Genomic DNA, 27,861 nt, shown 5'->3' on the forward strand with positions numbered 1-27,861 from the left:
TCCAAACAATAGCAAAATTGTGCTAAAGTATTACAAGATGGCAAAGACTAAAATACAGCACAGATTACTTTGCTTGAAAACTGGACTTTTGATGAAAGGCAAAAAAGCAAAAGTGCATTGATTTGGATATTTTCTCCCCACCTACATGCACATACCTACTCACAAGCTTTAGCCTGAATCAGTAAGAAGCTGCAAACTGTCACAGACTCTGGTCTGATACCTTCACGTGGAACAGCGAGGATGTGCATTTTGAGTTCTCTACAAACACCCAGCACAATACACGTGCTGCACAAAATCCCCTCAGAATACGGCTCACCTAGGACTCAAAATGGACTCAGTCCCATGTCCTAGCTCCGGGCCTAGGGGCCAACATCAGCCTGCTAAAACAACGCTGGTAAATACAATTCCACTAAGTCTGGTTCTTGCATATTTTCAAAATCCTTCCGTATCATTCATGGTTTAATGAGTGACACAGGGACAGGCACAGGTTCATGGATTTTCCAACCGGATGGGATCATCCTGGTCACCGAGCACACACCCCTGCATGGCAGGGCAGGGTGGGGGGGCGCACGGAGGTTGTTGACTTCTTATTTAGCTGATGTCTTCTTCCATTGACGCATAGTGTAAGTTCTTCTTCATTTTGCAAAACAAAAGAATGACTAACCTGTGTTGGTTTGGATGACAAGAACCTCCTCTGTCATCAAGGCCAGTCCCTGGCTGGAGCGGGCATCAACTGTATCATGTAATACCTGCTCATGAGCAGGTTAAGCTCCACTCCTAGTAACGTGACCGGTCTTGCCCAAATCCGTTTCTTCCTATCCCAAAAGTATAAGTCTATCTCTTCTATCTGTTTCAAGAGTTTATTCTTCCATTACACACAGCACAATATTTGAGTGCTTTTTAAATAAAATCTATTGCAAAAAAGAAGCTTCTATTGATCTTCATGGGGTCATTCAGAATTCTTCCATTTGAGATCTAGGCCCAGATGGTGGACATGGCTTTGAGAGGTTATTTTTTTAATTTAGTCTATTAATTTCTTGCTTTTTTATATTCTCAAGTGCTATTCTTTACATCCCTGCAATCCAATCACCTGGATTTTTGATGTGACCTTGCGTTTTAAAGCAAAAACACTAAATACATGTATATGTAAACAAAGGTAAAATGAAACTCAGAAGCAAAAGCCACTCTCAAGGAGTTTAATGTAAAAAAACAAGCAAACTCTTGAATTACATGAAATGGGGCTGGGATTTGAAGAATGCAGGCAATAAAAACTATTTTGTATTCCAAACGCTGGGTTTTAATCCTCTTTTTGTAGGAGGCTGGAAAAATACTAGTCATGTTGTTGATGTAGGAGCGAAAGAATAAATGCCAGGAAACACAAGCATCAATTCTGGTAACTATCAGCAAAGGCAAAATTATATTTGTATGGAAATCTGGGAAGCATGCCTATTTAAGTGACAGACAACTGTGGCACTTCTGCACATTTCTCATACAGGAACTAATGAATTACCTAACTACTTAATCATCTCCAGGCTTTGTGTTGATTAACAAAAATGCTAACAAACAAGTTAGTGTAAAGGCTAAAAAAGAAAACAGGGGAATATTAGCCTTATGGAAAATAGTTTACTCCCAAGGTTATTATTAAGGCAAATGCAAATATCATTATATCATTAATTTCCCAGAATGAAAGGAGACTGAGCAAACAGCCCAGGTTGACAAGCAAAACCCACATGGGGAAGGCGGGGATCATGAGAGAGCGGGGTAGGTCCTCTGTTTGGAAAAGTCTGAGGTTCTCTTGTATTCATCCTTTTACAATATACCCCACCATTTGTGGGGTTCATAGTTTGATGTTTTGGCTTAAGTCCCTGGCACATCTGGACACTCTTGAATGTAGAAATTAAAGAACAAAGCAGAAACATAGTAGCCTCTAAGCTTTCTGTAATTTTCAGTGATATCTCAAGCTCCTTCTCATTTAAAAAGAGCGTAATTGACCCTGGTCATTTTCTCCAACTCTTTTTCTGTTTGTCATACATATAGCAGGTGAATCACCCTCCTTTCACACTTGGCCAACCTTCCACCCATCCAAACATGCGGACAGGGCACCACAGGCAAGAAAATCTGGCCTCCTGTTGCTGGATGAGGAAAATATCTTGGAGAGATTAGCAGACTTGGATGAGACCACAGAAAAAAGTCAGTATCAGATTTTGGAGGAAAGCTTTGGTGTGCTTTTGGCTGTCTTCTTCACACCAAGGATTCATTGCCATTTCTAGGACTCACTGCTGACATGGGATCTTGATGTTTTTAAAACAGAGATGCCAAAAAATTAGTGCTTAATAGACAGGCAACTCACTACTGCTCTTACCATGAGCAAGCCAATAAACAAGCCCAAATGCCAAATAACAGTGTATATCTGCATGTTTTTTGATCTTCATGGATTATCATACTACCCAAAATACCTCCTTTCTTTCTGAGTATGTTTCTAGTTGGTCTCAGATTTTCTTACCTAGTTTTAATTTCTGTTTACAGATAATCTTCCACCTTGTTTAGCTTCATCTGATATTGGCTGCCTTCCTCACTATCAGAATCCAGACAGCACAATAAGCTTCAATAAAATCAATGGGAAAGTGACACAAATTAAGAGTTCAATATATTCTCAGAGTAAATTTCCAGTAGTATCTTGACAGAAGTGATCTTCTACATGTCCTGAAGTAAGACACGATTCAAACATGTGTCGAATGTTCTTGGCGTGTTTTTGTTAGCAGCTCATCAAAATCATACCAGCAAGTCCTCCCAGAAGAAAATAAGGAATAACAGAAAATTATAGTTTTTGTTTTTTAATTTTTCTCCAGTTTATTTTTGGAAATTGTGGGTGTAAAGTGGCACCTATATCCAAGACTTGGCACAATACTGTGCCTCCACCCACTTATAAACCCCTCTGGCAGTACCCATTTCAGCAGCATCACAAGCTACGTCTGACTTTAACCAAGACCAGTTTGGGTCGTTGCATAATATGGCGCACAGAGAAGTGCTGGAGGCTCCACATGGGCCCAAACTCAAGTGCTCCTGAGCTATGGCAGGTCTGCATTTGTGAATAGCATCCATCTAACTTCTTTGGAGGCATTTAAGATTGCGAATAATTTAGTATTAATCTAAACAGATTATCCTCAGCTTCAAGCAAATGAAATACATAAGTAGATTGTCAGGATGAGAAAGCAGTATTTTAGTGAAATAAACAGATTAAAAAGATAAGACAAAGGTCTGACTACTAAATCAGCTATAATCTTGATGGCAGGCCTTGAGAAATATAGGTCAATATGTTTAACGTTAGATACTTCAACAGCCCAGAGATTTAAATGTATTTTAAAATCATAATTCTAAATTTGAGACAGTGATTGGACTTTCAAAATGTCTTCAAGACAACATAAAGTAATCCTCTCGTTATTTTGCTACCTCCACTCACTCTGAGCTCTACCATGTTGTCCCCGGTTGAGGTGAAAGGCATTACACACACAAAGTAAAGAGGTTTTCATTTGCAAACAAGGACAGCCAGTTCTTCCATGTGAGGTCCTGTCTCTTTGGAAGTGGGAACCTCTCTGGTGCCTGAGCTGAATCCAACAAGGATCACGAATCAGAGCTGAGAGCTGTCATAGCTCACAGCCCACCATACGAATGAAAATTAAATTCAACAAGGGTTCATCTTAATAAGCCAGGCAGGAATTGGATACACTGCTCGCTCATCTGTCTCTCTTTACCAGGCAGTAACCCCCGCGGAGGGCAGGGAGACAGCAGGGTCACAAGCCCTCAAATGGCTCCACTTGAATCAGGAGAGCTCAGGGATCAGGGCTGTTGTGAGGAAAATCATCCTTCAACATGAAAACACATCCCAGCTGGTCACAAGCTCTCGTTTATCCTGGGGCAGGGTCTCAGCCGAGGACCACACTGCCTGTTCCCCCAGTCCAGGAACTCACACAGCAGCAAATTCATAGAGAGATTTGGGATGGGGAGGTCTGTTAGACCAAAGTCACCATGGCTTGCTGAAAGGGAGATCAACAGGAAAGCAAAGCAAAATTATGCACAGTCCTGGTGAAACTCTATCAGTTTATAAGCAGGGTAAGCATTATTGCTGCTCTCAGTTCATTTTTGCGGTGAAAAGGTTATAATTTAAGCATACTTGACAGGTACACACAACCAAGCAGAAAGCTTATAGTCAGTAAATACTTATTTTTAGTCATATACGAAGCCCCTATCTCTAGAGTACAAAAAGGTTCACTTTACTGTAGGCATTGCATTGCATAAACAGAGTGTGTTGGCTTAAGCTCTGATGGAAACACAACAGTGAAGCAAAAGGTTTGAAAAGGAAAAGAATCAACAGTTGCCAGTAGCAAAGGGGCACAATCAACAGGATAAAAAAAATGTATCTCTTTTTCCTTGGAGGCTACCACAAACTGCTTGCAGTAATTAAAAACAACTCTGAACTGTACAGTGTTGACAACAGGGTAAGATGTTGTTTTCCAGACAGAAGTAGAATTAATTACGCTGCTCTACATTGTCTTTATTGACTTCTGCTTTTTTTTCTCATTAGTCAAAAAGACATCACAAAACAACTATTGGCTTTATTTCAGAATCTGCCTCTTAAAAAAATTACAGAAGGGAAATAAAATTATTGTAGACAAAATGCTACTGAAATTTAGCCCTAAACTATATGGTCACCTCGCAGAGTTTCTGTATATGCTGTGGAGGCAAGCAAAGTTAATAAAACACTGTGCAACTTATATAGAGATTCAATCCCAGTTCATTTAATCTTTTTATTTACTGTTGATCTTCCATGTTTACACGTTAAATATCTGAAATACAAAGATATAGTCACAAATTATTGCCTTACATTCCCCAGCACAAGATCCTTCAGACCCTAAGGAGTGCTCTTATGTGTTACGCAGGTAACCAGCCTGCTTTCGTCCTCTGTCCTCCTCAGCAAACACCTATCGAAATGTTTGCAGGACTGAGGGGGTTTCAGAGCTACCAGGCAGCCATTCCCAAGGCGAGGACTGCCATCTTGGTCAGCCCTTCTAGCATGTAACAAGGTCTACAACATACTGTCCAGACTGATATTCGCGTCTTGAAGTAGGAGAATTAGAATTGACTCTAGATAAAGGTCCTCATTTTCCAGACAAAGTGACACCATCAGATCCTGTTCTCCTGCCACCTTCTCTAACTTCCTCTGTGTAAAATCCATCAACGGGAATGCCTGAGGATTTTAGAGCTTGAGTGACTTTCTGGATCAAAGCAGTCTTTCCAGCCCCTGGGGGTCCCGTGAGAAAAACGTGCTTGGACATGGCGGGGGGCTGCAGACCCTATAAATGGAGAGCACGTGCTCTGTCTGAGGTGGGGTGCTGTTTGCCCTTCTAAAATGCATAACTGTACCTACAGCCATGAATTAAACCGGTTGCTACCTACCTCTAGTAGGTTAGTAACTGTCTATCACTGTTGAAATACAACTTTTGCCCTAGATTCTGCAGGGCAAGTCTCCAAGGCAGGCTCCGAGGGGATCCCGGAGCCCTTCGGAAAGGCTGCTGTTTCGGAGGGCCGCCCTTCCCTCCTGTCCTGCCTACTGTGAGGCTCCGGGCTTAGAAACACGGGACATTGCCTGCAGGTTTGTCGGCTTTCACACCGTTTGGTCCCGGCAAACCAGGCACCCAACTCTCCAGGGCATCGGCTCGGCTCAACCTTCCCGCGCCGAGAACTGAACCCGCGACCCGCCCCTCCGCACGGCCCCGCCCCCGTCAGGGCCGGCTCCACTCGGCGCATGCGCGGGAGGCCGTGCAGAAGCGGTGCATGCGCCGTACGCCGGCCCGCGCCAGTAACGAGACCAAGATGGCGGCTCCCAGGGCGCGGAAGGGGAGCTGAGGGGGTGTGAGACGCAGCAGCGGGCTCCCGCGCGCAGGTAACAGTCCCCCGGCGGCGGGCGCGGGGCTCGCCTCCTGTCAGCCCAAGGGCTCTAAGTGCCGCCTGCCTCTGCTTCTCCTCACGCTCACGCCCGGGCGGCCTTTTCCTCCGGTGCCTGCAGCCGTGCGCCCCTCGGCGCTTGCTCTCGCCGCTCTGTGAGCCTCGCTGCCTCCGCCGTGCCGCTGCCAGCGGGGCAGCCCCTCGCAGCCGGCTCTGCCAGCGGCCCTGGCCCCGCAGCACCCCTACTCGCGTCTCCCGCCTCGCCGTGGCTGCTCTCCCGCTCGCTCTTTCCCGCTGAGGGAGCTGCCTGCTGCTGTGCCTGCTTTTCCAGCAGCCGGCACCCGCACAGGGCTTTTGCTAACGAACTGCAAGGAGGAAAAAGTGTAGGGAGATTTTTGTTTTCTTTTTTTTAATTCAAATTTGAGCCGCAGGGGGAAAAAAAAAAGAATTTTAACTGTCTGCCTAACTTGCAAGGTGAGTGAATGTGCTGGCCATTACCAAGCAATTTTCAGTACATTAATTTAGTAAAGGCTCTCTCCTGTGTGCTCATTGCATCTTTCCAAAGCAGGGTCTCAACCTTTGTTCCTCTGTCAGTCCAGCCCACTCTCCCCCAAGAACAGAGGTTCTTGGTACACGCTGTAGAGGTGGGCAGTTTGGGCTTGTAGTGTGCTCCTTCAAAGACCCACACAGCACTGGGCTGGGATGCGCATAAGAGGGGTGGGAAGGGGCACCCTTCTTGCCTGCTCCCATGCACGCAAGCCTGGAAAGGCAAAAGCACTTAGGGCTGCATCTCTTGCATGTGCTACGTGTCCTCACTTGGCCCAAGGTGTGACTTCTGATCATCGCATCTTGTGCATGAGAGGGACTGGGAGCAGGAAGGAGACCACAGATCTCTGTCTCATCCTGGAACTCCATGTGTTTAAATGAGCTTTGCTCTAACACTGTGTGACACAGGCTGTAGCCCCTTTCCCACTCACACCCACTGCTCTGACCGCTGCTCGTGTGACCTGTAGGGACTGAGGTCACCCAGATGTGCCATGGCAGGCGTGACGTTGGCAGATGGGCTTCTTTTGAGCTGTACACAGGCGTGGGGTCTAGCTTGTGTCTTTCCTTTCTGTCTTCAGTGAAGGATTTGCATGTATGTAACATTCATGTTTTAAAATATATATATTTTGTAAATCAGCAATGCTGAAATTGGCCAGCAGTAAGAAAGGGAAGTGCTTCTTTCTGTTGTAAAATAAATTGAAATAATAGTAATAAGTAAGAAGGAAATAATTCATAACAATAAGCAAAACAGTAAAGTACTGAAATGTTCTTGCTAATTTTGAGCTAAGTGAAGAAGTGAAAGGTTATGGAGGAGGAGAAATTAGGTGTCTCCTGAATAACTCACATGCAGCTGCACTGGGAAGCCTGAGTTCAGCCCTGGATTTATTATTTTTACAAATGAGAGAGATTTTAGAGATTAGCAACAAAAAATTCAAAGTACTGGTGTGACATGTAAATGAAAAAGTGTTTAAAACAACCTATTTGATAAGTAAGAGAGAAAACGTGCAGTTCTGTAGATATGTAATGATACAGGCAATGAGGGCTTGTGTATGCGTATGTGGTGAGTGTTAAAGAAGTGTAACTCCCACTAGCTATATTGGGGACCTAATTTAGGTGGTACAGCAATTATTTCTACTGATAATGTTGCTATCATATGGGAAATAAATAAATAAAACTGTTTCTTATACAGAGTTTCTCTACACCGAGATTGTATTGATGTAACTCGGCAAGAAAATTATGAACTGACTGAAATTGGTAGCTTGGTAGAGCAGTCAAGTTTATAGGCCAAAATTTGAAATAAAAACCCAGCCACAGAGGATAAGAAATATTGATGTAAATAAAGAAACCAGTATTTTAAAAAAGGAATTGGGGATGAAGGTGAGGAAGAAATCTCAGAGTAGGTTTTTTTTTTTAATGCCATATTCCCTACTGTAGGAAGTAAAATTGGTAAATATCTTACTGAGACTGATTCTGAACTTGTGGGCTATTGATCTTTTTCACATCTGAGTAGTTTTATTTTAGAAGCCTCACGCTAAAGCATACGAGGAGTTCTTTTTACCGTATTTCTAGTTGAAAGAGAACTGGATTGCTTTACTTGCTTGACTTGTTAAATTATATCTTGTCTGAACAGTGTAAGTTTCTCACGTAGCTCTTGCAGGAAACTATACTGATGAGGAAGCCCTTAGCAAAATAGTCAATTTAGAATATCTAGTTGAAATCTACTAATTATAGTCCTCCTCGCCCATCTCTTTTCAGTGATTACAAGTTCAGTAGTTTTACAGGATAATTTCATCCAACTTCCTCTTCTCCCTATTTCATTCTAAATTTTTACTAACACCCTGTTAGCCATCTTCTTCTGTTCAGGCAGCCAAGTTTCTTGAACCTTCTGTTGACTGATCCTGCTTTTATGGGAGATTGAATACAAGAATTGTATCTTATCAGAAAAGAAACCTAACAGAACGGTTTTGTCCATGGCAAGGGCCACAGTTGGTTCTCTTGGCTAACAAATAAATGCTTTTATAATTCAAACTCATGGGAATAAAATGCAAGTACCATGGAAAATGGCCAAGTAATCTAAATCAAGCTAAAATATGTTTCATAGCTACCAAATTTCTCTATAATCATAATAACCACTGAATTCCTGTTATATATTGTAGACTGAAATACGTATTTTTCTCTTTTTCAGATATCATAACCTTAAGAATGCAGTCGGTTTGTCAGAGAGTTGGAACTTGTTCCTTATGTTTGAAGAGACAGTTAAATGGCTTCCTTGGATTAATTAAATGGCAGAGAAGACTGGTTCCAGCCTGCGTCAGAACTATTTACAGTGAGACGGGGAAATGGGAAAAAAGCTATGGGTTGGAGACAAGAAAAAGAGTTGAAAATTGGTGGCTCCCAAGAATAAAGGATCAGTTCTGCAAAATTTCAGAAACTGATGTAAGCATTATGAGAAATTTGGAAATTACATATTTGATATTTTTGTTTTCTCAGAGTGAAATTAATTGAAAATTACTTAGTACAGTTGGCTTATAATGACGAGATGTATATTACATTTCAGGGGAAAATACTTTTCTATAATAGCAGATTATTAGAAACAGTTGATGAAATAGATGGGAAAATAATTTTAAAATCTTGAGGAAAAACACAATCGGCAAAGTATGAGCTTGTAATTTTAGAGTGTTTAAGTAATCCTTTCTTCATATATTATACCACATCTAGGAATTAATGATTTAAAATATTAAAAGAAACATCTTCTACGTTTATAACTTTTGTAAACAATTTTCTAAAGATCTTGTTCCCAATGGTTATGACAAATCTACTACACTGTACACTGTGACTCGTTAAAATCTGTGTTAAAGGAAGGTGATTTTTTAAGAATATTTTTTGTTTTACAGTGTCTTAGGAATAATAAGTGACTTGCAGAAAAAAAAGTTTTCCCATGCAATAAAAGATCTTGAAAACAATTGTAATCTCGGTCTCTGACTCTTTTTGTCTTCACAGGTATGCTCAGTCACATAGGTATAAAAACATTTTTGTGCCCCTTAGTGTTAGTTTGTTCTTTTTTCCTAAAATGTTACCCCCTCTCCAACAAAAAATTGTTTCTGTCAAAGAGAGAAAAGGGGCTTGCTTTCTCTGAGGAAGAAAACCGAGATGAAAATGGTGTGTATGCATACATGTAGCAGGGAAAGCATTAATTTAGGCTTGTGTCTTTAATATCTGACAATACATGTATACATAGGTATCATATATGTATCATACATATGCTAAGTTCTAAACTGTATTTTTAATGATAATTTCTTTTTATCCTTATAGTTGAAGTAAGTTTAATAACATCTCATATTAAAAGGCAAATAGTGTATAGCGCTGCAAGGAAGTATTCAGATTATTTCTAATTTTGCTATTATTGGACAAAAGTGATAAGAAGTAATATTTGATAAATATGAATAGAGTTTGGTTCAGAATAGTAAAAGTTGCCCAGCATTATTAACATAGGAAAGATAATGTAGGAACTTATCAAGCATGTATCAGTGATAAATTCAATGGTGAACAAGATGTATTAGGAATCATTGATGTGAGAGAGATAATGTTTGATTTCTTTGCAACTTTTGTCAATTTACTCAAACCTAACTAAATGAAATTTTTACTTTCTTTTCACTATGCAAGATACTGCTTGTAAGATGTCTTTGGGTCTGAGCATACGTAGTGGAACTGAACAGTTTTGCTTCAGTGGATGTTCATGCAGTTGGCAAATGATTGAGTTAGTCACTCTGTGAGTTACCGCAGTTCACCTGACAAAAAAGCAACTGGCCCTGAGTGAGCTCCATGTTTGTTGTAAATACAAAGTAAAATGCTTATTTAACTGTTAAGAGGATAATTTAATCTGTCATGTTTTCATTTTTTGGTGGGACAGATTAGGAGCACTTAGATAATCAGTGACACATGCTGTGGTAGGGAATGGTGATTTGTTAAGCTGCAGTTAATATATCTTTTATTGAGTAAAAGTTGATTGAAAACAATTTTCAAGTGTCATATAAATACCAATATAAATTGATGGTATGGCAGCAAAGTCTGGTATAACATCTCTGTTTACAGCCCCAAAGAATTTGATCCTGGGAACTTTGTCAGTGCTCACTTGGATCAGTTCTGGCAGAACCTTGTGTCTTTTCATGGTGCTGTGTAGTTTATAATGTGTGCATGTATTTATTTAAGTGAAATGCTAAGTCGTGTAGTTATAACTTTCTAAAAATTTCTTTCTAGAAATCAAGACCAAAATTTTATGTGCTTTCTATGTTCCCATATCCTTCTGGAAAGCTTCATATGGGCCATGTTCGTGTCTACACCATCAGTGATGCAGTAGCTCGGTTCCAGAAAATGAGAGGGATGCAGGTAAGAAAAGATTGGCAGTAGGACTGGGTGGGTTTTTATGTTTTAATATCACAGTTGGTCAGGAAATTAGTATTTTCGAAAATCCATGAAGGTGAAGGCTTGGTCAGAATATATGCTACAAATGCATAGATAATGACCTGTAGAACTTTGAATATTGAAATTTGAGACTTTTTTTAAAACAGAGTCACAGAATTGTCTTGTCTTGGTTGGAAAGGACCCTTAAGATCATCGACAGGTGGTGTTCAGAACTCACGGTTGATAACACAGTGTTAGAGGCTATGTCAAATGATACAGCTGATGCTATATCAGCCACCTGAATCTATTGATGTACTTAGGCCTCGCTCATATGTACAAAACATTGTCTTCTGAGGGTGCAAGTCTATGAAGTAGGCTAAGACTAACTGCTTGCCACATCTGCAAGGAGAAATCACACTTTCTGTTCTGTGTTCCTTTGTTTCCCAGTCTACCCCATGCCTGCCATCCTTTATCCCTTGCTTCCTTCTCTCTCTGGTAGGTAGAAGGTGTAGCTGAGAGCCTAGTCCCTGCGGTCTACGGGTGGGATCCTAAGTGGTGTTCCGCAGTAAAGACTGGCGGGAAAAATCTGAAGGATGTGAGGAAGGTGTGGGAGAATCGTGGCCTGAGTGACAATCGTATATTAAGGGGAAAGAAGACATTTGGTAGGGGGAAAATGCTAAGAATCTGGGAAACAGTAGGAAGGATAAATATGGAAAGAGAATACCCAACTTTAGAGTAGGGAACAAAAGGAAAGAAATAGCCGTAGACAAGAATCCAGACTCAGAAAGGAATCCTCTCTAATGTATGAGAGAAGGAGCAGTTCAAGAATATAGGAATCAGACCCTCAAAAAGAGTACAGAGAAGATGAAATGGAGAAATAAATGTTACTTGCTGGTTGTGGTACTAAGTGCAATTTTGTTGCTACAAGTGCTGCAGAAACTAGTGTTTCCTGGATTTATCACCATCCGTGAGACTCTTAAAGGTATTGTCACTGAATTATTCAGTGTGCTGCCTTTCCAAATACTATGTATTCTATGCCAATGATGAACGTACCGTGCACTGAATATGTGCTCTTGCTTCACAGAAATGCATTCTTATGCTTTTAAAATTACAGGAAAAAGAAATAACTACCTTAGACTTTAAATGAGGAAAAAAAAAAAACCCCAGTGTCTGTTGTAATGCTAATCTTTCCTAACTCCTCTGAATGACCAGAACTTAGATCTCATTAAAAAAATTGAGCCAACTGGGCTCTTGAAGGGTCTTTTGATTCTTGCTTGATGTTAAGACCGCTGGAGATGTTATTTCAGGCCATAGCTCGTCTCTCATCAATAACAGTAGAGATATCCACTAAATTTCTATTCAGAGAGGTAAAAACATGCTTCCTCTTCTACTAGCTAAAATAAAGTGAAAATAATTGTCTACATCCAGTAGGATGCTGTAGGTGTTAGCTTGAATACAAGGAAAGTAAGCACCTTTAGTAGAAACCTTTGGAGAAAATGAAAAGATAATATAATTGCAGTGAAATATAAGAGCCACTATGAAAGCAAGTTTTTATTTCCACAATTGCCTGTTTTTTCCAGAAAAGTTTTGAAAGTCTTTTAAAGTTTTTAAATCTTGCACTTCAGCTTATTTTTACATTCCATGTAAAAATGACTTTGATCTATTTATGACTAAAGGTGGGCAGCCAAAGAATTTAACCTTCATGTACAATTAAGAGACATTAGAGATTTCTCAAATGATTTTCTGAGTATGTCAGACTAAGAGCTATTGTGTTAGTGATGTACATTAACTTGCTGGAACTTATATATACCTTAAAAAACCTTTTCTTTATTAGCCATGCTAATTTCTCCATCACTTAGAATTAAAGTCTATATAATTTATTTTCTCCTTGCAATTAATTTATCAGCCTCTAGATGTTTTCTCTGGCCATTGTCACAGTTGTCCAATCTGTTAAAGATTTCTTTATTGTGATGGTTATATGCTATGACATGGTTATGTCTTATCATACATAAAATTTGATATACACAAGAAAAATGTTTTTCCCTGTATTCAGGGACTTACTGGAATTCTTCAGTACATAAAAAGAAAGAATGCTTTAGAAACAAAAAATATTAGTATGCATAATTTTGAAGTTATTCTATTGATTTTTTTTTTTTTTAAAATTTTCCTTTTCTTTCTGGAAATTCAGCTTTAATATTGCATGTTTGAAAGTTCAGGGACTGCTAATTTTTCCCAAGTCAAAATTCTAAGTAGAAGTGAATGCATTTCAGGTATTCAATGCAAGTTTAGGATAAGATTTTTGAGTGGTAATTGCTTCCATCATTTCCAAACTAACAAAAAGGAAGAGTCATTGAAAATAATCTTGGGATCTATATCTCTACATATGGATGTAGAACTGACCTTGGTTAGCAAGTCATAAAACTGTGCTAGAAGCAATACAGGTAGGTTGAAAGTGTTTGTAAGGCAATGAGGAATTATGGGCTGTTACCATGAAAAATACAGCAAAAACATTCAGACTTACAGTTCCCAGGGAGAACTTCAGACTATAATGTATATTTGTTACCTAGTAAAAGGTGAGGGAAAATATCAGGGAAAATATATATGGCGTGCACATAGTTGGCTGGTGTATATGGTTGAGTAAGAGAGTAATGTATGTTGAATAAGGTGGAGATGTTTTTCTTAGAGAATGCATTCATGAGAAAATAGTAAATTAGTTTCACATTGATTTAATCTAGACAGGCAAGAGTTGTCTTATTTGTTATAATACTTAAGTAAGGATAATCTTGAATGCCTTTACAAAGGGATTAGAGCTCCTGTAGTAAATTGGGACTGTTCTTTGGAGTGCATTCGTGTAATTTCTTCATATTGGAGGTAGTTTGAAGTCTTAAGTGGGAAAGTGTTAAATCATTTGTATGCTGGTTGTTTTTCTAAAATGGAACATTAGTATTTCATTTTTCTAGCTGGATAGGATCTGATTTTGTTTCAATTAAAATATTCTAGAGAGGTAATACTAACTGAAATCTACTGATATTTGGCAGAAACCTGTACTTCAGCAGCATTTTAAGTGGGAAAATAAATACTTGTTGCTCTTTTTTTTTCCCCTTGTTTTTGGAAGAAATACTGCTTCAACATAAAGCTGTAGATGATATTGGTGACTAATGACACTGAAAATGGGCAATTAAACAGACTACCTAATGAGCAGCAGCCTTTTCTGCAGTACCTGACTGGCTGGTCATTTATTAAATGGTGTGTAGGGGTGGGATTTAATGCCAGTATAACATTGATCGCAATAGGCAGTCACTTTTTCAATGAACTGATGAGTGATAAGCTTTGCAGAGTTTTCAGTAGGAGGTGGGTGAATGTGTGTATTACAAAAGAGAGGTAGTCACCAGAGTTGTATACGTTGCTTGTGCCCATGGGTGATGAAGTCCTGTTTGTTTTACCTGAAGATCTGACTAGCGAAGCATTGTCTTGTTCCAACACTCCTCAAGTACCTGTAGGCAGTGGATGGGAAACAAATTCCGTCATGCGCTGGGATTAGGTTGCTGGGTAAATGGTTTGTAGAGTACATCTGTTGTAAGATAAGTTGTTTACATTCTAATTACCGAAGATGAAGTCTTTGTGTGGGAACTGTAAACCATATAGATTACTTAGCATGAATGCAGTGAGCTAGTCTCTTTCACAAATGTGTTAAGGATAACATTTTTCTTGAAGTGCAATTAAAACAATTATTGTGTATGGAGAGTTCTAGTCACAGATCTTATTACAAACATATTTCTTTTAAAATGCTATGAAAAAGTAATTTATATATTTTAAATTATGGTTTTGTATCTATTAGTAAACCAATCCAGAACTAAACTGTGAAGTTTCTGGTTGGGTTTTCTCAATAAATTTACATGCATGTTGTGAATTCAAATGTACAATTTTGTAAGAAGTTAAGAGATTTCCTATTCGAGAGTGCCTTGTACAAATTAGAGATATTCATGGTGATTTTCATCATGGCAGATTTCCAGTCTGCTGCTGCTTGGGGAAAAAGTATTTACCATTGCTTTATCATGCTGTCATTATCATGTCTTTGATAAATTCCAAAGTGGATAATTTGTGCCTCTCTGAGGACTGAGAATAATTCCCTTAGCAATCAGTAAACAGAGAGTGATTCAGTTCAGTAGTTCCTGTGATATCTTTATAATAAAATTTTGAATTGTAATTGATACCACAGTGAGACTGTCATATGCAAGTTGTGCAGAAATGAGAAGGATCATTGGACGATTCAGGGTGAAATTCCTGTACACTAGGATCAGATTTCTTAATTTGTACTTAAACTGCTTCTGATGGATGGGATTGGAATATTGTCAATGATGTTTCCACAATATCCCAAAATGACTTAAAGCGTTTTTGTTTTATCCAGAATGTCTTTTTTTTAAATTGGATGTATTTTCATTAATTGTTTTCCCTTTCAGCAGTGAATCTTAATATTCTTGAAATTGCAAAAATGAATGGTATTGAAGAAAGACAGGCAAGTTTAATTAAAACTTTAGATGAATTCATCAGTAGGTTGAATTATTTCAATATAGTTCCATTTTCTGATCTTTATTAGCTGCTATACTCCACCATTTTTTTGTGTGAGGCTATTGTGTCCTTCTGCCAGGTTATTTTCTGTGGTATAGTCCAAATGGAAAGTATTACAAGTATCCCGTGTGAACTGAATCTTATTTAAATTCAGTTTTCCAGGAGCAAGTACTGAAAGTGTTAATTAGCTCACTCTGTTTCATTTTGAAAGAAAGAACAGAAAATGAGGTATTATTTAAATGCAATTGTGTTATACAAGAATGTGAGATTAAGGAGAAAAGTGACACTTTTGTTTTCTATATGTTTCTTGTAAAGTGTGGGTGTAGAATAATTTCTTATATTTTATATCTTGTGAGAACAAGAAATAAATGAGAGCATTTTATAAACAGTTGTGTTTTGATAGAAATCTGTGTGGGCTGATTATGTTTTAATTTGAAACTGCCTTATCAGAATGCAAATGCAGCATTCTGTTGTGGAGGATCATTGAAATAGTCCTTGCTAGAATGTACACACCAGTCAAAAACTAATTATTTGAATCTATTTCCAGGTGTGCCTTGTCTGCTTGGGGTCTTTTTATTTGGTGGTAGTGGTGGAAATTTTTAGCTGTTGCGTAATGGTGTTTATTATCTAGTACACTTAAAAGACAATCCAGGCTGCATTCAGGTGGAGGTCTTGTATTTAAAATGTGTTGTATCTGTTATCTGTCAATTCACAAATCGCCTTTTGAACATGTTCAGCCTAATTGTAGGCAGCCAGTGGAAGGAGCAGCCGTCCTTTCCTTTCCGCTCTCCAAACCTGTGTTCTTACTGTCTCACTTGTGTGTGGTTGCAAGATCGTGAGATCAAGTGCAAGGAGGATGACAGAAATTTGCTGCCTGGAGCCAGGGGTGATTTCTGGTAGCTGGAACTCGTGACTACAGATCTCCTATTTTGTCAGCCTTTTTTGGTTAGTTCACATCAAATGTGTCATGGGGCTATAACTAGAGACAGGAATGTAGACTTTGCTGTATTGATTCAAATCACTAATCTGTCAGCAAACCTCTTTGTTTTCATTTTTGGTTCTCATCACACATTCTCTGAAATAAATATATTTATTTATAGGCAATTTTGACACTGATTCTGCTGTCTTCGTTAAACTTTGGAATGCACTGATCTAGATGTAAGAAAGATATGTCAGCTCCCTGGTCATAGTTTTGAGACCTCCTGAGTTTATCAGGAGAGCAAACAAATTCTTTTATTTCCTTACAAACATTAAGAAAAATTCACTGAATCGTCTGTCCTAGTTATGTTGATGGAGGCAGAGAACTGAGTGTTATGAGATCATTATCAGTTTTGTGTTACGTAGTACCTGCTGATCTCGCCTACTAATGTCAGTGTGATGGGCTGATTGTTACAGCAGTGAATAGATGAAAATGCTCTGAAAGGAGGAGCTGAGATCTCAGAAATGAATTAATGGAATTACTGTGTCTTCCTCTGCTTCACATTAAGAGCTCTAGCTATCAACGACAGATTTTTGACCATGCTGTGAAATGATTCTTAGAGTAATGCTTCGAGCTAATGTGAAGTCAGAGTCTTTGGGATCTGAAATGTGTCAAGATGCAACTGTTTTCCTTTTTAGTAATCTGCTTCTGAAAAGACTGCTCAGTGTGGTAGTTACCAAGCACTTTGTTTTCCACGCACTAATAAATCGCTTCCTCGCAACTTCGTGTTCCTGTGCAAAACATGGTATGTTGAGTGGTGGAAAATGCCAGTCTTTCATAGTTGATCCTGCGAGATCATGTGAACTGAGAATCTTAAGCCTTCTGTGTTTCAGACTAACCTAGTAGTTTTAACCAGGAAGAGTTTACCTGTCTGCTTCATCGTGAAGACCAGAAACACGCAGCTGCCTTTGGAGATAGTACTGGCTTCTGCTGTCTTAAAATGACTGAAACTGTAGCCTGCCTTCTTTTACCAGGTATAGACATCCTCAGACGTATATAGGCCTCCTCTGTCTACAAGATATATTCGTTATTTGTTTTTCTTTCTCCTTGCGGCTTAGAGAAAATAGTGTCTGTATAGAGAAGTGATGCTTGGAGGAATGGTCACTCTAGTGAGCAGAATGGATCCCTTAGTTGCATAAGGTTTAGAGGCTGCTGTCAGAAGCAATCAAATCAGCATTCAAAAAAATGAAAGGCTTTTTTACCTTTTTGTGTGCTCATCTGTAATGCTAGAGAGAGCAGACATATTTTCTGCTAGTTAGAGCCCATGACCAACCCATCAAGGAGCTACAAGGAATACCCTTTGGCCTTCAAAATTGCTTTCTTCCTATTTTTTCTTTTTTTTTTTTTTTTGAACAGTTGAACCGTTCCTTTATTCTTTATGCCAATTTCTGACATGTTAGTAGTATATTTTCTTTTCTCCTTCCATGTCTCTGGAGATTTTTTGATGCTTTTCAGAACTATATAGTTAATCTGAGCCTTGTGTTTGATGTTGGCTAAGTAGAGTTAAGATGTAACACCAAGTGCTGCGTGGAGACCGTGGCATTTTAACTGTAGATACGTAACATACATTTCAGCCAGAAGCAGCTGACTTATTGTTTAGACAAATACCTTTCACAAACCTTTCAAATCCATTCACGGTAGAAGAGTGAAAGAGACAATAAACTTGAAATCATTTTCTAAACCGCTGTGCGTGTTACATTCATCTCTATAGCAACTACATAAATAGATCTATCCTGGAGATTAATTTGAGGATATTCTTAATGTCTCTTTAAATTCAGGTTTCTGATTGAAACTTGAATTAGCGTATTTCTTCAGCCCTTTAACTTGAGGAATGCTATTGGTTGTTAAATTGAACTGTCTTTTGAATGTGCTAAGTGAATACACTGTATGATATTTTTAATATACATGCTAGAATTGGGAAGATCTGTGTGAGCAGATAACTCCTGCTAGCGCTGATGGTATAGCGATAAAATGTCTGCACATTAGCTGTCTGGAGCATCAGTCAGCCCTTTTGGGGAGCCTGTAGCCGGTAGTGAAGCTGTTCTTCCCATATCCTCTTGCTCATGAGCAGGAGGAATGAGATTGTGCCTTGCGTTTGGCACAGTCTCCTGCCCCTCTATATGCAGGAGATCTTCAGAAGCCAGATTTTACAAAAATTAATAAAGAGTAATTTTCTTAATCTCACTTAATGTGCATGAGCTTGTAGTGAAAGAAGGCATTTGTAGAGGTGCAAATATAGGGCATTTGTCTAAACAAAGGGGGTTTAAATAAGAGAAAATATGTATTATACATGAAAAAAGAAATCTGATTTATTTCATAATTTCTCTCCAGAGACAGGTGGTCAGCAATAGTAGTGGTCAAAAAGAGCTGAGCTGCAGAAACTAATATTTTAGTGTGTCCTTAAAAATTTCTATTGAGAATCGTAGTTTATGTAAAGTTTACCTTTCTTTTTTTCTCTTTTATACCAATAGTTTTGCTTACTGGTGGGAGGAGGGAAAGGATAAGGTCTGGGGAGAGGTGTGCTTCAGTGGGGTGTTGACAAGTGGTTTAGGCTCCAAATGAGATTTTCCGTGTAACGCTTATAATGTGAGGAAGTGGGGAGTTAGGAAATCTGACTCTTATATTTTCTGACACTGTGATATGAGGAACAATAATCCATCTTATTATAGTGAAAATTTGTAACACAGCATGGCATTCCAATTTCTGTTAGATTGATACATAAAAAAATGTGCTGTGCATGGACCCTTACTGTACTGGCTTGAATCACAGTTGATCACAGGTTAATACCTTTGGTTTTGTTGCTGCACCAGCAGAGTAATGATGTACAGCAGGCTTAGTTTTAGCTCAGTATTGAAAACAAGAATGCCGAGGAGTCACATCTGTTAAATTCTGTTTATTTTACACTGAGTTGGTACCTAGGGCACCTTTATAAATATGTCTATAAAGTATTTTTTATGAAAGAATCCATTGAAGTCAGAGGATTGGAAGGTTGTGGCAAAGAAGAATAAAAAATAGTTCAAACCAGCGACGAAAGTAGCTCTTATGCTTTGGAAACGAACAGATCTTTTGCATGGAGATAGCTTATGAGATTAGTATTGCTGGGCTTGCTTTCTTATTGCTTGTTTGCTTACATGTCACTAAAGAACAAGTTCTTTATATTTTTAGCGGTAACAATTTTGATTTCTTATAACCTGTAAAGTGTTACTCGATTATGTTTTGCTATTGATAAACCTGTGTAACTTTAATCGTAATTACTGAATTTATAGTACATTTGCAGGGGTAAGAAATGGGTTTGGTTTTATCAAGTATCCAGTATGTAAGTGTTTTTAATGACAGCATCTTAAGTAGTGGCCTTTCTTTCCCTGGTTATTAAACAGGTTTTTTGAATACATTTTTGAATATTGCTAGATTATTTTCCTAAATAATTTGCATGTTAATAGGAAAGAGAATAGATTATTTCTGTTGAAATAGATATGTCTGTTTTGTAGTAAACATTTTTTTCCACCTTTATTTATTTGTGGTCATGAAATACAATTTGTCAGTCTGCAGTCTGTATTTGCAAAAGATGTTTTAGTAGAATTTGACTAAAACAGTTTTCCCCATCCTCTTCATTTTATCTGTTGGATTTAAGGTTATCATAAGGTATTTTTCTTCTTTTTTCTAAAACAAAAAGAAAAAAAAAGTAAGCCACACATCAGGTACAGTTCTAAAATCATTGGTTCAATTAGTTTTTCTTGCTGCTTCTCCTTCTGTAGGATGAATATTTGATTCTGTTTAGCAGTAGCATCAACTGCTAATTTTTACCATCAAACAAATTTATAAAGCATTGATTTTTGTCATTGTTAACCTGGCATTGACATAGTCACGAGGGTTTATTATATAATACTTTAAGATCTCTCTAACATCATGTTGTAGATAGCAAGTATGCTTCATATTCATCTTTTAAAACAGACCTAGCCATAGTGGGCATATTTTGAAGAGGTTCAGTTCAGACAAAGCAAATGCTGAAATGCAAAACACCATTCATTATTTGGATGCAAAATACCGTTCATTATTTAGAGGCCTGTGTGTGTTGTCAATCCCATTCCAGAAAGTTACTTAAGATTGTGTTTTTCCTTTTTCCTTACAGGTGATAAATCCAATGGGATGGGACGCGTTTGGTTTACCAGCAGAAAATGCTGCAGTTGAACATGGGCTTCACCCTGCAAGCTGGACACGAAGGTAGCTTTTAATGAATTTAAGTAATATGACATTTCCACTGTGAATACCTGTACTGTGGCCCCCATAAAGCAATAAAACAGAGCAAAACCAGTGTACAAGAAAGATGGTACAGAAAGAACCAGGCTTATTTGCCAGTGTTTTATGGGACTATGCAGATGATTCAGTTTTGAAAAACAGATATATCAAGATGATTTTCAAGGTTTTCATCTCAGTTACGTTTAGCTTGTAAAAAGGTAGAATATTGAAAGAGTGACATTTCCCAAACACCCAAATCAGTGAGTACAAAATAAATCAGAATTTCATTATGGTGAGTTAAATCTGTCTCATCTAAGCTATTTGTCTGAGTTGCATCAAAAAGCATGTGACAGGGCACAGCCTGAGCTGATTCTCTTCTGCTGCTTTCTGTGCTCTTCAGATTTTTCTCTGTTCTTGTAGATAGGTGCATGCTGTCCCATACACTTAAAGCACTTCAGCTAGTACTTACAAGTAGAAGATGTTTTATACTGGAATTAAATATTGCTTTGAAAATTTCCTTAGTACTGAAAAGAGTGATAGTCTAGTTTTAAGAATTAAACAATCATATTATAACAACAAACAGAGACAAGTTAGCACATCATCATTGAGACTGATTATAACAACAACCAAATAGGAAAATTATTTACATACCCATTTTTTTTTATTATGCTAAGGAAGGGAGTTGGTTCATCATACAGGCAGTTTAAATTCTGACCACTGAAGTAATTGCTGTCTCCTGTCTTCTTGACTGTCCCTGTCTTGAATGTTTCTCATGCCTGCAGCAGGGATGACTGAACAGAACGTGAAGCTGTGATGGTGTAATAGCAACCTGATGTGTTTTAGTCATCCCTGGAGCAGAGCCAGCCACCCATGTGAAAGGGGGCACACTGTAAGCATTTCAACTTACTTGATTCAGGAGTGAACAACCAAATTTCAGAGCATCACAATTTTCTGAAGGGGTGATTTAAAATGAGCTCCAAGTGACTATTACTTCTTATATTCTCAAAGTTAGGAAAAAAACCATAAAACAAATTGAAGACAGAGTTACTTATACAAAACACAGACATGTTTGTTAGAATGAGTTAGTATAGTGGCAGAAGCTTTGTGAAAATGCACTCAAATTTGAAATTTTTTTTATTGGTACAGTTCATTTTGAGTGGAGCTTTAATCTAAGCAGTACTACTGAAAGTATAGTTTCTCCCAATGGAAGCTGTGAGTCCGTAAGAGGATTTCCTGGTGTACCCATACTGATATGACCCTGCTGGGGGGCCTTTTCTGGTGTAACTGGGGCTCTGCAACTGTTAGTACGGGATACTTACATTCCTCAGTTACTGAGCAGTGCAAGTTTGTTCTGGATCAGGATTACATGCTTGGTTTCATGACTGTCAAATTAGCTACTGTGGGAGGATAGATGATACTTTATCTGACATAATGTATTTTAGTAGAAAGTTGAAAGTCCATAAGAAATTTTAAAGTACGTGAATGAATTCACAGTGGGTCACTAGTTAATATTGTGTAGTTGTGAGTATTTTAGTAAACTGTATTTAGTACATTTTCAAGCTAAAGCTCCATTGTATATTCTGGTGTATCTTATTTTACATTTTGAATATAATCCATCTAGGGCAAGGCCTAGCCCTAGTTTCACATTTTACTTAAGTTTATCTGTGGCTGTGCTGCCACCAGAAGTTTAGGGGTTCTTTGTTACCTCTCAGGATGTATGTTCCCACCACCTCCTTTGTGTTGGCTCAGCTGTTTTTGTTGTCACAGTATTGGTGTGATCAGCATGTTGATCAGAGGGAAGCAAGAAAACTGGTGGGGCATTTTTGGAGAACTTTTTGTAGGCCATGTCTTCAGTTGAATGGGTGAGCTGATTCAACTCATCCTATAGCCACACGATCACCAGAGCCAAAGCAAAATAGAGCCAGGATAGCATTGCCAGGACAGAGCAGGATTAAGCTGATTGTGGAAGTACATCCTAGTGCATTGTGAAGATGTCAGAGTGCTCTTTGGCTCAACTGCAGTAAAGATAAATAAAAATAGTGAGAAGTGATACTTCAAACTGCAGTGCCATATTTGCTTTTCAGTTATGCTCAAATCAAGAGAACAAAAATCATTGTCTTGCACACACAGCCATTGAAATTGAACCAGAATACACTATGGACTTTTAAAATTATTATTTAAGATGAGTATTCTGACAGTTCCTTGAGTTTCACTGTTAGTGAGATAATAGTGTTTAGAGGTTAACTAGTGCTTTTGATTTATCAGAACTTTATAAACACCTGATTTTAAATATCATCTCATGATAGAAATACTTTTAAGTTAATAAATGTTTTAATTTTCTATTTTGCAGTAATATTCAACACATGAGGGAACAGTTTGATGCACTAGGTCTGTCTTTTACATGGGAAAGGGTAAGATTTTCTTTTTTCAGGGATGCTGCTTTATTGTATGATGGAACATTGAAAAACATGGAATTTCACTGTTTTATTTATGACAATATAGAAGTCTGAAAGTGACCAGTTGTCTTCGTTTAGCCCGCACCTGGGGCTAAGGAATAACCAGTTGTTCTATCACCCAATGTCCCTTCCCTGACTGAGAAAGGGAATTGGGAAAAGGAGGGAGACTCGTGGGTTAAAATTTAAACAGATTTAATAAAATAAGGAAACCAATATCAATGCTAATACAAAAGACACAAAATTATACTTAGCCCACAGAGTTATGGCAAGTAGCAATCATTAAGAAGGAGAAAGAGGGAAAGGAGAGCAGAGTAAAAAGCACCCCCATCCCCAAGCTTTCCCATTTATAGTGACCCTGACACTAATGTTACAGAATATACCTGTGGGCCAGCCTGGGGCAGCTGCCCTGGCTTTCACTGCTGATGGCTTTGATCACCATACCACAGCTGGCCACAAACTGAAACAAAATGTAACAGAAAAGTGATTCTATAAATTTTATCCCCATGAAAGTTTAAGTTGTTAAACTGTAAAACTATGCTTGAAAAAAGTGGGAAATTGAGCTTCTCTCAAGCTTCTGATCAAACTTCTCTTTTGACATACTGACATCTGATCATCTTAAAGTTTAGGAGAACCTTTAAAGTAATTTCAGTTTTGCATTTCAATTTTTCTCTCTGCTTTTTTGACTCTTTCAAAGTAGCAATTTTCTGTGTTAGAAGTTAGGCGATGCTCTAAATAGATATTTATGAAGCAGCATGCCTTTGTGTTAAGGTATATATATTTTGAGGAGTGCTTTTTTCAATGTGTGTGTTTTTATAATACACTCAAGGGTTTAAAGCTAGTAAATTGAAATGGTGGTTTGGTTATCTTATTCTAAATTTGAAGCGTAAGTCTGCATTTTTGTAGGTGTTCATATCATGACTGTTTTGGAAAATAGAAATTTTATATAAAACACTAATGCTTGATAATCAGGTGTTCACCTTAAAAACCTTACCAACATGATCAGACATAAGCTAATGTCATTTTCAAGATAAAACGAAATTAAGTTTTGAAGCAATTGTGAGGTTATTGCATTTACCAGTGAAGCAAAGTCAGTCACTACCTTTATATTCTCAGCAATAACCATTGCTTATCACCTTAATATGATTCTGAATAGAGTGATGGTGATGCTAATCTTGGATTTTTATAGCAGTGTGGTAGATCTGAAAAGGAAAAGGATTAGTTTTCTGGCAGTCTGAGACCTGCCATCTGTTTTCTTTAATCTTGAAGGTGAAGTTGTTTATTTGTATGTCTTACATCTAAAAACCATATTTCATTGTGTCATATATATGGCAAGATTTTCAGCATAAGCCTTTCTAGTAAGATGCTCGTTTTCTTGATAGCCAAAAAGTAGCTCTGAAAATAAAAGGTTTGTGTGGAAGGTTTACTGCACACATTCTTGACAATTATTTTCTTATATTTAAAACTGTCAGTATCTCAGAGATTTTCTATGTGTAATATAACAATACTTCAAAGCAGTGAAATCATATGTCTAGGCTGTGTTATGGAACACACCAGAGTTGAATGTTGCAGAGTACCTTTCAAGAAAATAGAGAAAATTCACTTCTGTATATGGACTTTTGTTTAACTCTTCTATTCTGAAGAAAAAATGGAGAACAGGCAGTACTGAAAACCATGGCAGGAGTATAAGTATACAGGGGAAAGTATTTTCTTATCTCTCTGCCTGTTCTTTGAGACTTACCTTCACTTTTGTAGTAGACCATGTTTTGGTTAATGAACTTTCAGAATTCTCTGAATACTTGTGGAAGGGGCTTTGATACTGTACAACTAAGTTAATTTGAACAGTTGTGTAATTAAAATAATTTAGAATGCTCTAGGGGCACATAGTTTGTGGTTTTGAAAGGTGAGATTTTAAAATAGCTGAAAACTATTCCTTGAAGTACAATGGATTTTGGAGTTTTCACTCCTTAGCTTGTTGGTTAAGTTTTATTTTACCTAGAAAGCCTGCCTTATTAACCAGAGTAAGAGTGAGCTGAATGGTAACCATTAGAAATAGATATGTTTATTCATTGCAAAAAATGTGTGATGCCTGAAATATATCTGTATTACGTGATCTCCAAATGCACGGATATTTGAGCTAGCCATGAAAGAGCTACCTTCGGAAGCAGAACAGCTAAGCTGTGGCAGAGTATATTTTCCAGGCTGATAAAGCCTGCTTCTCTGCAAGGCTAATTAGGCTGGGCAGAGCATCTTGCTGCCTCAGCTGCACTGCTTCTGGGCTAAGTCAAGTATCTTTGCACAGCAATGCACTGCACTGTGTGGGTACTTATCTTAAAAGTGAACTCCTTGAGGTAAGGAATATTTTTTTGATTATTCTGTACTTGTATGGCACTAAATCAGTGGCTTACAAAATACTGTGACAATGCAAACACACCCACTAGCGTTAGTGACTCCTATGAAAAGATGCAAGAAAAACTTTTTATATGGGTTAGTCTAATTAACCAAGACTATTGTACAAAACAGGAGTTTGTTTTTAGTTTAATTTCGTTGGTGTTGCTTAAATGTGCTCCTTCATTGTGCTAGAGCATAGTACCTAGCAAATATATGGTGGAGGGAACCCATTCCCCTACCTTAGCGTGTGGTGAATTGCCTTTTTAAAGTACAAACCTTTTATGTTAACTGTCTCTGTCCTCTGTGGCCAGCTTAGAGTATAGGCCTAGATGATGTGAAGGAAACTTAAGTAAATTTTACCATTTTACAAACATAAAGGGAAAAAAAAAAGTGGGAAAATAAGTACATTTTGAATGCCTTGTGCACGTAGCTGTGCTGAAGAAGCTGACTGCTTATAAAGTCATGTCTGGTGTTCAAGAAGGTCCTGTCCAGGAATATGAAGATTTGTCGTAGTTTTATTGCTTGGTAAAATTATTATGAACAAATCCCAGTGTACCTGGGATACTAGAAGTTTCCTTTTATTTATCTGGGTGTTTTTCATTGTTCTCTGTGTCTTACAAATCAAAATGCAAAAGTATTTTTATGTTTTAGCAGTCAGTGAAATTACTTAACCAGTAAGGCACCACAAATAAGGCATTATTGAAAGCTAATTAGATTTCAGAAAGCCAGGTTACAAAGACACTTGAAAATTATCCTCCTGATCAGAAAATGTAAGCAAACTAAAAATGTTATTAAATGCATACAATAGCTCTGTAAGTACTTTGTTTTAGAGTAGTTTTGAATACTAATAGTTATCTGATATTTTTTCCATGAATCATGTAGGTATTTTAAGTGCCTCAAGTGATAAATGTTATATTTTATATCACTTTGAAAATGGTGTGATTTGGGGGAGAGATTTTTTAAAAATAATAAATGAGAGAGACTGTTTCTATTCTGAATATTTGTTTGTCAGATGCAGGGTTAAAAAGCTGCAGTTTGAGGATGGAAGAAATCTCTCTGAGACATTAAAAATAACTGGAAAATAAAAAACATTGTGGTTATGTTTTGTTTTTAAGATGACAATAATTTGGGCATTCCTAGTGATCAGATTTCTCAAAAATACCATCCCAGACAGCATAGCAAACTGCCTGCCACTTCTAACATGATTTTCAGGGGAATTAGGCAATACAATTTTCAAAGATTCATATCATCGGCAAGAAGGGATGGAGAGCATATAACATTTTTCCTTTCTCTTGCTCAGGAGTGCCGTCAGACTGAATGTGTGTTCCCAGTAAGCCATCAGTTCACCACTGTATTATCAATCAGTAACTTTATTCTAGAAGGCAGCTTGTACTGCCAACATTTTTTAGTCTTTTCAATTCATGCATGCCAAGTGACATAATTTTTTACATAAGAATAATGTTCCCCTTCTGCTCTGTACATTAAAAAAAGATTATCTTTGGTAGATTTTCTTTGTGCAGATCTCTTTCTGTTTGGTTTTGAAGTTGTCATTCTTGTGCATTGCCTGAGCATGCATAAAACTGTAACAGTAGATAGAGCATTATGTATTAAATTTTCTTTTTATCCACGTACCACTGATAATCAGTCACCTTACTTGTAATTAAATAAAAAAGGAAACTGTTGATAACAAGGCTACTTTTTTGCAGGAAAGATATTCATGGTCTATAATGTAGGCACTACGTGACGTTTGCATTTGTAGCTAATAAAGCATGAAACTAAGGGCCTTTGAAATACAAATATTCAAATGAATTTAGAAATGTAGTTAGTTTGGTGTAGCTCTAAACCTCTGAAAATCAAATAATTATACTTCCAGATGAGGTGGTACGTACCCTTTAACACCAAAATAGGCAAATAATAGATTAAAGATTGTTTAGTCTTCCCAAATAGACTTTGAAACAATCCATTCAGACTTTTTCTCCTTATCACCTTTTTAATAAGTATCAAGTGCAACATGGCTGTCTTCAGGATAGCATAAGACTGTGCTAGAAATAAAATTATTATTAATAAAGTAGGAAATTACTTCTCTCTAGTCTAGTTATGTTATTCACAAAGCCTGCTGGATCTTACAACAAATAAACACTTTTACGCAGCCTGTAAATGTTACTTTTATTTAAAAAAAAAAAAGCCGTGAAAGTAGCTTGAAGATGTAACTTTAAAAAACAGTTTTAGGTTCAGAGCTACCCAATAGAAATTTGTAAGAACAGAACAGATTTAGAACAAATGATGAAATATAAAACAAGGCATTTGAAAATCAGCTTTTCATTCATTAATGACCAGAATCTT

At 37.7% G+C, this 27,861-nt stretch overlaps 1 protein-coding gene across 2 annotated transcripts in view; it reads left to right on the plus strand.

Annotated features, from left to right (window-relative positions):
* The first annotated feature begins 5,851 nt into the window (after positions 1-5,851).
* LARS2 (leucyl-tRNA synthetase 2, mitochondrial) overlaps positions 5,852-27,861 on the plus strand; it is a 90,642-nt gene continuing 68,632 nt past the window's right edge. For both annotated transcript variants that reach the window (XR_011048550.1, XM_068405284.1), the window contains exons 1-5: positions 5,852-5,941; positions 8,675-8,925; positions 10,747-10,875; positions 20,568-20,659; positions 23,025-23,085. Coding sequence is in view for 1 of the 2 variants with exons in the window: in XM_068405284.1 (XP_068261385.1) it covers positions 8,692-8,925; positions 10,747-10,875; positions 20,568-20,659; positions 23,025-23,085 (516 nt within the window). In the remaining variant the exon portion in view is untranslated. The remainder of the gene's footprint in view (positions 5,942-8,674; positions 8,926-10,746; positions 10,876-20,567; positions 20,660-23,024; positions 23,086-27,861) is intronic.

The sequence above is a fragment of the Nyctibius grandis genome, chromosome 7 (assembly GCF_013368605.1).
Source record: "Nyctibius grandis isolate bNycGra1 chromosome 7, bNycGra1.pri, whole genome shotgun sequence".
Taxonomy (NCBI): Eukaryota; Metazoa; Chordata; class Aves; order Nyctibiiformes; family Nyctibiidae; genus Nyctibius; species Nyctibius grandis.